At 37.1% G+C, this 14,460-nt stretch overlaps 1 protein-coding gene across 16 annotated transcripts in view; it reads left to right on the forward strand.

Annotated features, from left to right (window-relative positions):
* LOC149543864 (denosine deaminases acting on tRNA) overlaps positions 1-14,460 on the forward strand; it is a 195,287-nt gene that overhangs the window by 102,881 nt on the left and 77,946 nt on the right. For 13 of the 16 annotated variants that reach the window (XR_016355702.1, XR_016355698.1, XR_016355700.1 and 10 more), the window contains 2 exons: positions 6,897-7,093; positions 7,180-7,256. Coding sequence is in view for 4 of the 16 variants with exons in the window: in XM_089798535.1 (XP_089654661.1) it covers positions 6,897-7,093; positions 7,180-7,256 (274 nt within the window). In the remaining 12 variants the exon portion in view is untranslated. The remainder of the gene's footprint in view (positions 1-6,896; positions 7,094-7,179; positions 7,257-14,460) is intronic. The other 3 variants (XR_016355703.1, XR_016355701.1, XR_016355704.1) reach the window with 1 other exon arrangement.

Here is a 14,460-nt window from a genome sequence, read left to right on the forward strand (position 1 = left end):
GAACAAGAAAGCAAAGAAAGGGAACAACAACATATAAGAGAAGGACTAAATATCCTTTCTCGGTAAAAAGAAATCCAACACCGAAGGATAAGGCCTAGGGCGACTAGGGTTTCGGGTCTATCTCTAACACTAGAGATAGCGTGTCATTGTCTGGTGAATCCACGACGAGGTCTAACAGATCTAGTGTGCTCGGCGACGGGTGTAGCAAGCGGTTGCTTCATGACCCTAGAGGAGGACGTTAGAGGGAAAAAGGCAGTGATGAGCTGATCCGAGGCCTGACTTTGAGGAAACATGCACTGTAAAGTGAGATCAGGGAGATGTGAGGTCTCCCGAAGGTAAAACGCTAAGCACTGTTGGTTAGAATAACTAAAAAAGGCCAAAAGGGATCTGTAGTCTTTGAATAAGTAGTGGAACCTACCTTTGATCTCATAATAAATGGGGCATCGAAAGATGAAATGGATCTTAGTCTCTAACTCAGACAAAGTACAAAGGTGGCAAATCTGGTTGTCTTTGGTCAAATGGTGATCCATCTAGCACTGAAGCTAGTGGGAACCTACTCTGAAAGACCCCAAAAAGATGCGGAGGGCGTGACTCCAGCGCTGACTCAAGTAGAAGGGATGCACAATAATCCTGTCACGGGTCTCCAAAAAGTGCTTTGAGTAGAAGGTCATCCCCAGGTGAGACCCCCAGGAGGGTTAGTTTAGGTCGTGGTGATGTATTGTCTATATATATCAAGTTTGACATGCCCATTCAACTCCTGCTGTGAGGGGAGTAGATGGGCGGGAGCATCCAATGAGAATTGGTAAGGCGGGAGATGATCAATGTCAATCCCGATCGAGCTCAATAAGGTAGTGGTCTGGGTATACCAAAAATGAGCCTTGGTCCTCAAATCAGAGTTGACAATATCAATTGAGGAGCAGTAAGCGAGGTAGGAGAATCTATGGTGATCATCTACGAAGTTCGCAAAGCCTCTTAGGTGGTGAATGAATCAGATCAACATGAAGATGGCACTAAGCCTGAAAGGATGAGCCCCGAACTTTGCCAAGATAATACCGTACGGAGTGTATCGGTCAAAGTAACTCGACTCATGACTTGGCTCGGACTCGATAAGGGTAACTCGACTCGTGACCCGGCTTGGATTCGCTTGCGACTCGACAAAGTGATAAAACCCTTGAAATTTAGAGTTTTTTGAATTTAAATTAATTCCATGCACCCATTATTGAATAAAGGTTAAAGACACAATAACATCATAAAATAGAAGGTAATTTGATCACATACATAACATACATTGATTACGTAACTGCAAAGGCAAAAAAATTAAAAATCAGTCGAGTTAGATGTGTTAGCCGAGTCAGTTGAGTCACCCTGCCAAGTTAGGCAAGTAAGGTGAGTCAACTCAATTGACTTGCCAAGCCAGGCTCATGGGTCATTTTGACCCGGCTGAAGTAACTTGACTCACTGACTCGGACGAAACGTCCTAAAAGTGATGTTGGAAACACTGTCTCTCTAGAAGTACTTGCTGTTTTGGGTAGAGTGCTATCATGGAGAGATGTTGAGGATGCTAGTGAGTGCAAGAGGGCATTTAGTAGACTCTTCAACAATCCAAAGGCAAGGGAAAATGTTGCGATGGAATTTGAATTATTCATCTCAAGAAAAGATGCAAACCCTATTGTTAGCAATAATCAAGGCAAAATGGATGCTATTACATGATACCTTCATGGGAAAGATTACATATACCTCCAACCTCATGCAATTAAGATCTTATCACAAGGAAATTTTGAAGGTTTTTTTTTCTTGGCCACTTGCATCGTAGAATTTAATACTTCACATCTTGGATTTGTCTTGTAATTTTTTTTGGTTTTGTCTTTGGGTTGCGAGCTCTTCTCCCGCTGAGTGGATTTGGATAAGACTTGGTGTTTGTTCACAACAACTTGTGACTCGTGGCACGTAAGGATCAAAAATACAAGAGGGGGGTAAAGAAGCTTTGGGATGTACCACTCGAGTCTATTGGGTTGGATATGACCATTTAGGATCTTGCTAGAGCCACTTTACTTAATGTGGATGGTGATGATGATGACACTACACCCTCTAGTGTTAATGGGATCGGTTTGGGTTCCAATAATGATATTGATCTACCACAGGCAGCTGTTGCAGACCCTATTGATCCAAACTTATTTGATAATCCATTTGATGATTGATTAATGATGAACACTTTCATGATTCATGAACGTTCAATCATGTTTTAAACTTTAGTGAACTATTTTTTGAATTTTCATTTTGTAATTAAATAATTCAATGAGATGATTTTTTTTAGCATCCTGAACATAGATCAATGATTGAGTATTTAATTTTTTAATGATCGAGTCTTTATTTTTGGCATTGATCAATCATCAAGCATCATAGATTCATACTATGAAATGTTTAAATTTTACAATTATGTATATTTGAATATTTCTCTTATTATTTTGCATATATAATACACGCACAAACACACACGAACCTATGCAAACCATAATGGAATTTGTTTTTCTTGAACCTACAAATCGGGTTTTAAAATACGTGATTGCATGATTTTGATGGGCCTACTCTTGTGTGCATCATGAGGAAGTATTGACTTATCACTAGAAAGTCAGAAGATCGGTATCAGATTCAGAGTGAGTTCAATAGGCATCCTTGGGAGAACAGAGTCCCTAAGGGAGTAACTATTGGACCCAACTTCTCAGGATCATTGTTTAGAGGGAGAATTTTGAGGTGCAATCCTTTGTGAATGATATCTTCTCTATGAGGGAGAAGTTCTAAGTGAAACTTCTTGTAATGCATTCTTCTCTGTGAGAGAGAAGTTGAGGTGAAACTCCTTGTTCCACCCTTTGAGTTGGTTCATGGTGGTTACTATTTTGCATGTGTGGATTATGTCATGAAAGGTGACGATCTTTCATTGATGTTTTTTTAGAGGATTGTTATTGTAAGGTGACGATCTTATCAATAGCTTGACTTGTTATCATGACAAACTACATTAAGTTGCTATCCTGGAGTGCTGATAGTCATGATAACAAATGCATCATGATTAGACTTCATTTCTTGTCCCAGAGTGTCAAAGATCATGATACTTGTCATGATAGAGACCATGACATTGTGATCTCTTGTTATCTGATAGACTACATTAAGTTGATGTCTCGAAGTGCTGGAAATCAGACAACTAATATCCTACTAGGATATAACATATTCTTTTGGTAGGCACCAAGGGTTTTTTGATGCCAGTGCACATACCAAAAGAATATAACTATGATGAATATCATGTGATTGACATTTCTTGTTGAATCATACTTCGAATGATATTGAAAGATAACATCTAAGTTGATGAATATATGTTAATATCCTTAAATTCTTAAAAGCATAATGTGTTCTACAAATCCTCCCTAGCTAAGAGGGAGTGTTAAGGTTGTAGCTTCAATTGCATTGATTCGATCTGAGATACATTATTGTTATTGGTAAATCATCATTTCCTATATATACTTATTCATGTTAAATAATATATATTATAGTATATAATATATATTATAGTATATAATCTATATTATATTATATATAAACTGTTATACATATTATTATTTTTGTTAATATATTAAATTTAATTAAATGATGAATAAACTATAGAGACATGTCTCCTCTCATATTTATATGAGATTCAAATCTGCATTTGGAATACAACAATAACAATAGCAGTGTTATTACATTTGCAAAAAAAATCCATGTTACTCAATAGAGGTAACAGTTTTTGGGCACTTAAATTGTCATATCTTTTGACTGTTAAGCCCGATTAAGCCCTAAGATATACTGAATTGAAGGGAAAACCGAAAGAAGGGGTTTGAACAAAACTAAAAGACCAAAAGCATTAAAACACACACTCGGAAACACAAAAAAGGACATTGAAGGCTTCATAAATCAAGCAAAAGCTTAATAAAGTGAAAAACGAAAAAGACTTAACGAAAGCCTTTATTAAAAGGGATAATTCTATGAATTGGAGTTGATTGATTGATCAATATTAGCCAATTAAATAATGAATGATCTCAGAGAAATGCGAAACTAGTTGAAAAAGTTTTGTACTATTACCTACATTTTGTGGTGACAAAATGAGGGACAACATGAGAAACAAGAAACTCTACATGTATACATATTAATGAAAGGAATGAATTTCAAATAAAAAGTATTTCTAAGAAACAAGAAATTCTATATATATGGAAAGCCAAATTTGATACTCTTTATAGGAAGAGATAAAGGAAATAAGAACATTACATTGTAGTAAACATACTCACCTTAGCATAGGGAATATAAATTTTGTTGACATAATTACATACACAACTTGATAAATACTAATGAATCCTTGAAGACTTGTATAAAACTTGCATTATTATAAACCAATCATATGGAATCTCAAAACTAATGGATCTAGTTCCACTTCTAATACCTTCTTAGGATTAGGAATTTGTGAGGGGAGTGGCGGAGTAATTTGATCACAAGTTGGGAGAGTCCCAAAATAGGGAGACCACTTGCAGACTGTTTTGGTGCCCTGGTCATGGTAATTCTTACATCTTATGTTGGATTTAATGAGGGGAGATAGATCCACGTAGTTTGGGATATCTAAAATTTAGTATTTGTTGATTGTGCAAGCAGTGTGCATTTGACAATAAAATCTACTTTGGTTAGTAAATATGATACTAATCCATGGTGAGTTGTGATAATATTGTTTATGGCATATATAAGATAATATTATGCTTAATTTATCTCTTCTAGGTGAAATAGAATAATTGAAATAAGGGGTCATTACACTTACTTTTTCCCTTTTCCATGAAAGAAACACAAGCCCCTAGTCAGTGCCTCATTTATGCCCCTTTTTTAAGAAAACTTGTCCAAAGAAGGTAACACCTCAAGGGGACAGTTATTACCATCCTCGATGAGCTGGAGCTTACAAAACTATCCACAACTATGGGAAGTGTTTGAGGAGTTTTTGTAGCCTTTTTACAATTGTCTAGCAGCTAATCCCGCACCCACCAACAAGTTCTCAAAATCATTAGAGTCCAAGGCTAGAGGTTTGGAAGGGTTTATAAAACTCTAATGGAACTAGAGCTTGCCAGAAAGCTTTTTTCCTTCAGAGATGTCTGCAATCTGCCTTGTCTCCCACAAAAACCCCTACTTCCCTAGCACTAGAGCTCCCTTCCTCTACAAATGACCTCCCAGTTTTCTGCCTAGGGCTGATTTATCAGTTCAATTGTACAGTGATCTGCATCTGCTTCTGCAGGATCGTACACGTCCTGGCCTTCGCTCCAACTCTTGCAATTGGCATTTAAAATAAATCATCAATTTTCTTAATTTGAACTGAAAAGTAAACAAAATACCAAATAATTAAATAGAGCTGAAAATTGGCTCATAAGCTCCTTGACGTAGGAGGTCTCACAACTCTCCATCATTTTGGTTCTCTCTCATAATCAGGTTCATAGATAGGGTAATAAGCTGGTGAATACTTTGCCAACTGAGGAGCTAACCACGCCTTTAAATTGCTTTAACTGTTTACTAGACTAGGTTTATTACAATTTATGCATGCTGAAGTTGAAAGAGTTGATGAGACCCAGCACAAATCATAATCTTTTTTGAAGCACCCACAAATGGTAATTGCAGTTTACATAACTTGTGGGTTGATTAACAACTGCCCATGCTGAGATACAAGTCCGCACTCTCTTTGTATTGAGAAACCTGAGCAGTGATCACGATCCATGAGAATGATGAAGGGCATTAGAGTTGGTGCTAGCATCAGTGATCAAGCCCAAGCCAGACAGCGAGTCTGAGGTCAGAGCTACAAAATAATATAATTTCTTTCTTAGTTTGATCTTGGTATTTGCAGTTCCTTCTTTGGATTTTGGCTAAGCTTTTCGAATTGGGGTCACTGTTATCTAATGTTCCTCCCCAAATCCCACAGATTGCAACAAATTAGTTATTGTGCATCTGCAAAATAACTTATAAATCTAGAGCTGTCTCACAACATGATAAAGTAATTTACTTATGTCCTATTTTAGGGTCATACAAAGATGTGTTGAATACTCTTAGCCTTACATACTGTTGTACACCAATAAACAAGAAACAAATTTAACCTACCATTCGTTCTTTTACTATATTTTAGTAGTAAACTAAATCTCAATCCAAAAGAAATTGCAAAACAGAAGAAAATGAATGAGAAATAACTTTGGAATTACAAGTATGCAAAGTAAATCTATGATGCCTAACTTTGTGATACACTATTTGATGAAAATTAGAGCAGGGTATGGCTTTATATGCTGAATTCATCTGTGACTAGATATTTTTGGACCCTGTAACAAGCCTAAGTTTGCACAAGAAATTAAATGGTGGATAAAATTCAACATAAAAGTTGACTAATAGAAGAGTGCCCTGAAATAGAAAAATCAATTATGCATGAAATCCACTCATCTTTGCCAAGTTTTACACAAATATCTTTCCTTGTGCCTGCTCACACACATTGAAACAAGATACTTGTATTGAATATGGATAGCATCTGATGAAAACCAATTTGAAATCTGTAGGTATATAACAAATCTAATGCTGTTGAATCCAGAAACAACTCTTGTCTACTATTATTAACTGTGGGAATTTAACATCTTTAAGTATTCCTGCTCCTAGATAGATTGTATTGATCTGTATTGCTCTTCTATACATTTTCATATCATAACCACCCTATATATATACATATATGGGCTTTACTGGTTTAGGCTTTACTTATTTTTAACATCTAGGCATAATGTTGTAAGTCCAGAGTATGGTATGGACTCCAAACATGAGTTTAATTTGGCATCTGAAATTGATTGTATTTTCTCACTTCATTCTTGCAGGGGCTCTTCTTTCCCATTTCTTAACAGAGCCAGTTTATTTACGCTCAATAACAGTTGCTAGTTTATCTACTAAAAGTTGCATTATTGAACCTTCAAGTGTGGAGGCAATATTGTTTGAAGACCCAGTAAAGAGAGCTGTGCATGATCGAGTGATCCCACTTTGTGATATGTTGCCCGCTCCTTTCATAGTAAACAATGTATGCTTGTAAGAAAGTTTGATCAGCCCAATTTTATAAAATCTGGAATTAACAACCAGAGCTGAATGCTGATGTTTATTCTGCAGCCAATCTTTTGGAAGGCTCCAACACCACCAATGGAGTTCCATCAATCTATTGATGATGTTCCAAATTTGAAGTGCGGGTAGTTTATGTTCCTTATTCTCATAGAGGACAATGCTTATAAAAACTGAGATGTTTTATGTGAAACTATGTTCTCTACTCTCTAATAAATTACAGATATGGCATAGAACAGATAAACTCTCATATTTTATTTCCATTTTTCTTTTTGGTGATATATATCCTTTTGAAGGCTTGAGCACATCAATCACTAAACATTGTGGGAATGAAACATCTTCATTGATTTTTGGTTTCAGTTGTCTCAAAGTCAGTACATATTTTGTTGAACATGTTCCATAAAGGAAATAGCTCATTTATTTGAGGTAGTGTTGTAGGTATTAGGTAAAGTTTGGTGTTGAGCCTTAGAATGTACTCAAGTTGCAGAAAACCTTTCATTTTTTATGTTTTCCTGAGTGGCATAAGTGATAGTCTTTATTAATCATGTACCTTGAATAGGCTTGATACCTTATATTCCTTTAATAACTTCTTGGAGTGTGCTATACTTTTACTCATCAAGAGGATTCTTGTCCTGTTGCATGTGTTAATTACTAATCAGTTATTGTCAAAAGACATGGAATATTCAATAAGTAGCACCTGCAGACTTCTAAAGGCATTGTCACCAATTGGTATGGTGTTTTCTTTAATATCTGGGTGTTTACAAATGAGTGCTACCTTTTGTTTTTATGGAAATACTTGAACAGACAACGAAGGTCGATTCCAGTATGACATAGCATATTCTTTTATATCATCAGATGCTTTAATGGCCTGTGGTAGGCAATTTTGCAGGGAAGAGGAGACACTTTATGTAGAAACTGAAGCACAATGTAGACATAATTTAAATTGGTTTCTGAGGGTTTATATCAATTCCAAACCAAATTGCAGAAATGGGAGGAGCCCTCTTGTTCTGGTTTGGATTCATGTATGATCTGTTCTAGGAATGCCAGGATTTTCCCAGAAGTGGTCCAGGAATAACCAGGCATTTATGGGCGGTTATTGGGATGGACCCAGAGCTCCACTTGGGTCAAACATGTCCTTGGAGTATGGTCTTGTCACCTTGTCAGATTACTTTTTATCTATTGTAAATATTTGGATAGTGAATATGGTGGATTAGGTAAGAATTAAGTGGGTTAAATGTTGAAGATGGTAGTTGCGATAGAGATCTTTATCTCTGAAAATATGAACGTTATTACCGTTATTGTTATGTTCAGCTGAAAAAGACACTTAAGTTTTAAATTGTAACATTAAATGTAAATGACATGTGTCATTCTCATGCATTGAGGCATGAATATTCAAAGAGTCATATTTAATTATAGGAGTTATAAGAATTTCAAGAGACCTTTGGTTATAATGTAAAGAGTCTCTTTTTTTGTTCTATATATCGCATTAAGCAATAGGCATTGTACACTTGAACATTTCATTATCAATAAAGATATTTTGTGTTGTGTGGTTGGGTTTTTCCCTTCATTCTCAAAGGGTTTTCCCAAGATATTTCTGGTGTTCTTTGTTTCAGTTTTATATCTTTCTTATTGCTGGTTATTTCATAGTTTTCTGGGCTCTAGTTTCAACATGGTATTAGAGCCAAGTTCAGATAACAACATTAAAAGAACTGAGAATAATATGGAGGCAGTCCTGAATCTGTATATGAAGATATTCATGCTACATCTTGAGATGGAGGTTCAATGATCAAATTACAGTAGCTAGGTGCATCGGGTGCATGGGGCTTCACAAGAGCATGTTGATTTGAAGCTACCGATGAAGCTTCCATTCTAGATTGTTGAAATCAGTCTCATCAAATCTCTATTACTGTTATCTTGTTGACCGTGGATATCTACAGGGAGTGTTGAATTTTTTCTTTTTTTTAGCTCTTATGAAATTATATTTTATCTATAGACTAAATTGTTGTTATTATATTATGAATGCTAATGAGGGTATTCAAGCTCCTTAAATTCTCATCTTTAATTGCGGATTTATCACAGATATATAGATCGATTGTTCGGCACGCCCAATCTGCTGAAATTATTCTTAGGTCCTATATGTGCTGTAATCTGCACAACCTTGCAGGGCCCTACACTTCTGCATATATGTATTCCTTAAACGGTTTGTAGCAATCACTATTACCATTTCTACGGGCACAGTTACACGAAGAATGTAAAGGGAATGGCGGGTTTCAATGGCTTCGTCGAGGCATGTCTCAGAAATGAAAATTTGTTGCAGTGCGTGACGGACGCACGCAGAGAGCTCCACAATCAGATTGAGGGGTTGCAGAAGATTGTATGCTTGCAATGCCGACTTATAGGCATAAATCCGCTCGCACAAAAAATGGGCTACACTTTTCTTTTCACTGTTGTTGATCGTTAGAAGATATCATTATTTCTTTTTTCATTATATTCTTCTATTCTCTCTAAGGGCGGAGCATGAGATTCCTTCTTTAGTGCATGAGATTACTCAAAGTGACTACGTGACTTCAATCTTTGGTTATGATTTGATTGCTTGTTTTAACTGATCCTGTCAAACTTTTCTTCAATTTCCTTTGAGGTATATCCCGCTGAGATTAATTGCAAGAAGCGGAAGTTATTTGTTGGGAATTGTAGGATAGCTGAGCCACGAAAGCTATTCATCTCCAGCTCATTATTTTGATGCTGTGGGTGTAACGACAGCAGATAATTCGCATTCCCTCACGCACTTTCTATACCGCCATAAATTCCTTTTATGAACCATGCTTCCTCCTCAGTGGCTTTGAGTTGTATAATATACATTTTCACAGTCGCAGGTATTTTGTGGAAATTTCTCTCTTTACTGTTGTCAAAGCATTTCGAGCATCATTTCTTCGGCATCATTTATTTCGTTTAGATCAACTTTGTTATTGTAACGCCCCCTTGATTGTCAGTAATGCTAGAGTTGCTAGTTTTTAAAGAAAAATTATCGGTTCTTGTCAGCCCTTGAATTTCTTGGGCGGTTTCATATCATTTCTTTGCAAATGTCAGGCTATCCCATATCTTAAAGAGTCTACTTCCGATTACTATTTTTTTTTACTTCAGAAAGATGGGTAATATCTATGTGGACATGATATGTTTGTAAAACGTATTTCAACTGCATTCTACTCATTTGCTAAGGCAACAAAACGAGTGTGTCGAGAAAAATGAATGGAAGACCTCATGAGTACAACATGCTATGTCACCTTTCACTTCACAATAAGAATCGAGCTGAGCTACACCAGTTTGTAGTCTTCTTTTCAAATAGGGAGCAGGTAACTCTCAATAGTTGGACTAATTGAAAATGGTAGCATGCAAGAAATCAAGCCTCGTCTAGATATAAGACCTGGCCAAACCTTGAATACCACAGAAGCAACAGTAAATCAATCATCTGAAATGCAACTTGTTGACTTACTGAAAAGCAATCTTTGGAATCGTAAAATTGCATCTTCTTCTGAACAAATTGTGAATGCTCTAGTAGCACAGATTTTCCAAGGCATCAGGGATGATTTTGTGGCCTCCGCAGAACTTAAGGGATGTCTGGAAGGGCATCATGATATTTGGAATCTTGTTTAGTGGCTCTTGGATAGATTAAAGATGAGAAGCACAATTCTCATACATGAAGTTGGCTTGCAATGGTGAAAATTTTTGGCTCTTGTACTTGAAATGGAACCCTCAGATTCTTGGTTACACTCCTCTTGTGCATCAAGGAAAATTTTGAGACAAACACGAGATAAGTTTTCATTTTCTTGAATATTAGTAGAATATACTATTGTTTGGTATCTTTAATTGATTGATCTTTGATCTCTCATTTTTTCAGCTGAAACAAGAAAGGCAACAGGTTGCTTTGGAAGATGCTAATTTCAGAGCGAAGTTTCATAATTAAGAGGGAGTACTTATGAAAACCCTTTCATTGTTATATATGCTTGTGATGCTTGTGGTATTTGTAAAATTTGAGACTTAAATGGAACTAAGTCTTGTTATGTCTATTTCTATTCTTGTGTAAATAAATGAGATTGTAAGATCAGCTATGATAACTCTTTCACTATGTGGTATTTGTAAAATTTGAGACTTAAATGGAACTAAGTCTTGTTATGTCTATTTCTATTCTTGTGTAAATAAATGAGATTGTAAGATCAACTATGATAGCTCTTTCACTATGTGATAGTGAACATCATGTTGAGAGAGTCCATGATGTCATCACGTTGAGAGATTCCACGATGGGAGTTGGATGTGATGTTGAGAGATTCCATGACAGTTCACGTTGAGAGAGTTCATGAACAAAGGCTTAGCTATGAGTCTTGCAAATCTTTTCATGTTGAGTGATTCCATGAATATAATTGATTGTTATAGGTTTTCATGTTGAGTGATTCCATGAATATGATTGATTGTTACAAGTTTTCATGTTGAGTGATTCCATTAATATGATTGATTGTTTTATGTTTTTCATAGGATATATGAGATGAGATTTTATTGTTAGCATTTTGGTTGCAGTCTTGTGTGATTGTTCAGCTAAAGATCTCTCTTTGGCTAAGAGGGAGTTGAAGATGGTAGCTGCGATAGAGATCTTTATCTTTGAAAATATGAATGTTATTCCCGTTATTGTTACGTTCAGCTGAAAGAGACACTTAAGTTTTAAATTGTAACATTAAATGTAAATGACATTTGTCATTCTCATGCATTGAGGCATGAATATTCAAAGAGTCATACTAAATTATAGGAGTTATAAGAATTTCAAGAGACCTTCGGTTATAATGTGAAGGGTCTCTTCTTTTGTTATATATATTGCATTAAGCGATGGGCATTATACACTTGAACATTTCATTATCAATAAAGGTATTTTGTGTTGTGTGGCTGGGTTTTTCCCTTCATTCTCGAAGGGTTTTCCCAGGATATTTCTGGTGTTCTTTGTTTTAGTTTTATATCTTTCTTATTGCTGGTTATTTCATAGTTTTCTAGGCTCTAGTTTCAACATTAAAGACTCAAAGGTCAAATTAATATATCATCAGCTCCTTGTACATTGTTTGTTCTTCACTTACTTTAGGCTGATTTTCATTTTTACATGTTTGGCATATTCAAATATTATACAAGTAATTGCAGCTGGCTCAAATTCTAGCCTTTGTGACATTTATCTGTAGTAGAGGGAATTTTTCTATGGGTTTCCCCGATTGCATCTCACCAATGTGGCTCTCCAAGTTGGTGATTAGATATAGGGACTGACTTTTCAAACAATAGCATGCAGGTGAAAACATTAAATTGTTGTTTATTCCAATCTATTCTGAATGTATCTTAACCTTTGGCTACAATTCATATCTCTCCATTGTTTATCGTACAGAAAATGATACTTATTGCATGTAGTACAATAAGTTATAACATAGAACAAATACTTTATTCATATACGCAATATGCACTCCAATGCTTACAATATGATTATGATGATGCCTCAATAGTCCCTTTCGGATGGTGTACATATACTTTCCCGAAGGGGTGACTCAACCATTACGCGCCCTTTCGAATACAATTCTACCCGTTGGCTACAATATATAATTTACCGACAACATCATCCCCCCAAAAAGTAAAGTCGTCTCCGAAAGACAAAATAGAGACAACCCTTGGAACAAAACTCAAATTACAACCAGAATAATTAATTACATCAAGATACTAAGAAGAGGGATGCATCCCTGGTGTAGTAGCCATTTGTGCTCTAAGATTGTTCAACTCTGCTCGGAGCTTATACACTTGCTCTTTTCATACTTTCAATTCTGCTTCAGCCTCCATCTAAAGCTCCAAAGCTGATTGCATCATTTCAGCAATCTCATCAAGGTCTCTCTCTTTCTCCTCTATCACTCGCTCCTTTGTTGCTAACTGTTCCTTCTCTACTACCACCTTTTGTAGTTGACTTTGTTGGGCTAACAATGCTGCCCTATTGGATTCCCAGGCTGCCCTCTCCATGGCTAGCCTAGTAGCTGACTCCTCTTGAGCCCTTTGCGCTGTTACTTGGTTTGCCTGGCTCCTTCGAAGGGTGTAGTACGCATCATTGTATATCTCGACTATCTCCTGAGGCAAAGCCTCTACTTGGCTCTCCATACCTGGATCTTTCGTAGTGGCCCAATCCCGATGCATCTTTGCGGTCTCCACACTCAACGCTCCTCGCTCCTTGAAACAAACTGTAAAGGCCACCGAACATCTTACTCTCATAAAGGATCTCACATTCTCTAGCTCCTTTACTACTAAGTCCAAGGCCTGTATCTCTGCAAAGGCCACTACTTGGCGAGCTTGAGTCACTAGAGTCGCTATATTAGCGAAGAATGCCTTTGTCCCTATTTTTGGCACTATTGGAAGCTATTGCTAAGCACCTATAGCCCTCTCTACTGCTTCCACCATCCGCTCAATAGGCTGTGTGGTAATCCATCAGTCCATGTCAGGTGACTTCCTTTCACCTGTGTGTGTAGAGGATCTTCCTTTGGAGCTACTTCTTGCGTAGGTGTATCGCTCGAGGTGTTGGGGTAGGGTGAAACCTTGTGCTTAGATATGTGCTCAAACTTTGGGTTCTACTCTCTCTGTTTGGATCCTCAAGTGATGCTAACAATGTTATATCCACCGTGACCACTACATTTGAACCCACTAGGTCCAAATGAACACATGGTGTCCTCAAACCCTCTCCTATCAGTATCTCTATCACTCCTTTGTGAGTGTCCGTCTCCATATTAGGTATAAGTACTTTAGCCCCTTCCTCTGGCATAGTTAGCAAAACCTCTTGAGCAGGCTCCATCATTACCTCCAGAACGACTGTCTCCATTGGTGATGGATGTGCCTTTGCTAATGCCTCTGGAATAGCTAGTGTCTTTGCAGCAGGCTGAATCGCAATTGAAGTCGGAGTCATCACCACTGGCTATCTGAATTGGCCAAACCCGAGAATGCTATGTATACCTATGGGAAGTAAGTATGCCATTGTTGAGAGTGTAGGCAATGAAAATCTCAATGGTGTAGCTGTAATTACTTTTACCTCCTCGTCCTCTTCATCCTCCTCATTGGTCTCACTCTCCTCATAAGAAGTCTCCTTGCGACCACTGTCAATATTTCCGCTGTCTGGTCTTGGTCGTTTCTGTTTGATCGTGGTCTTGCTGCCCAGTATATTGAGATGCCTCCATTGCATGATCATTGATTTGCTTGGAGCAAGTGGTCCCAGTTTGGTCTCTAGTGCATCGTTGGGGATCATTTGCGTCGTTGCCTCCAAGAATAACCCGATGGCATAGT

Source organism: Cupressus sempervirens, chromosome 8 (genome assembly GCF_028749045.1).
Source record: "Cupressus sempervirens isolate cs-2001-9-10 chromosome 8, ASM2874904v1, whole genome shotgun sequence".
In the NCBI taxonomy this organism is placed as follows: Eukaryota; Viridiplantae; Streptophyta; class Pinopsida; order Cupressales; family Cupressaceae; genus Cupressus; species Cupressus sempervirens.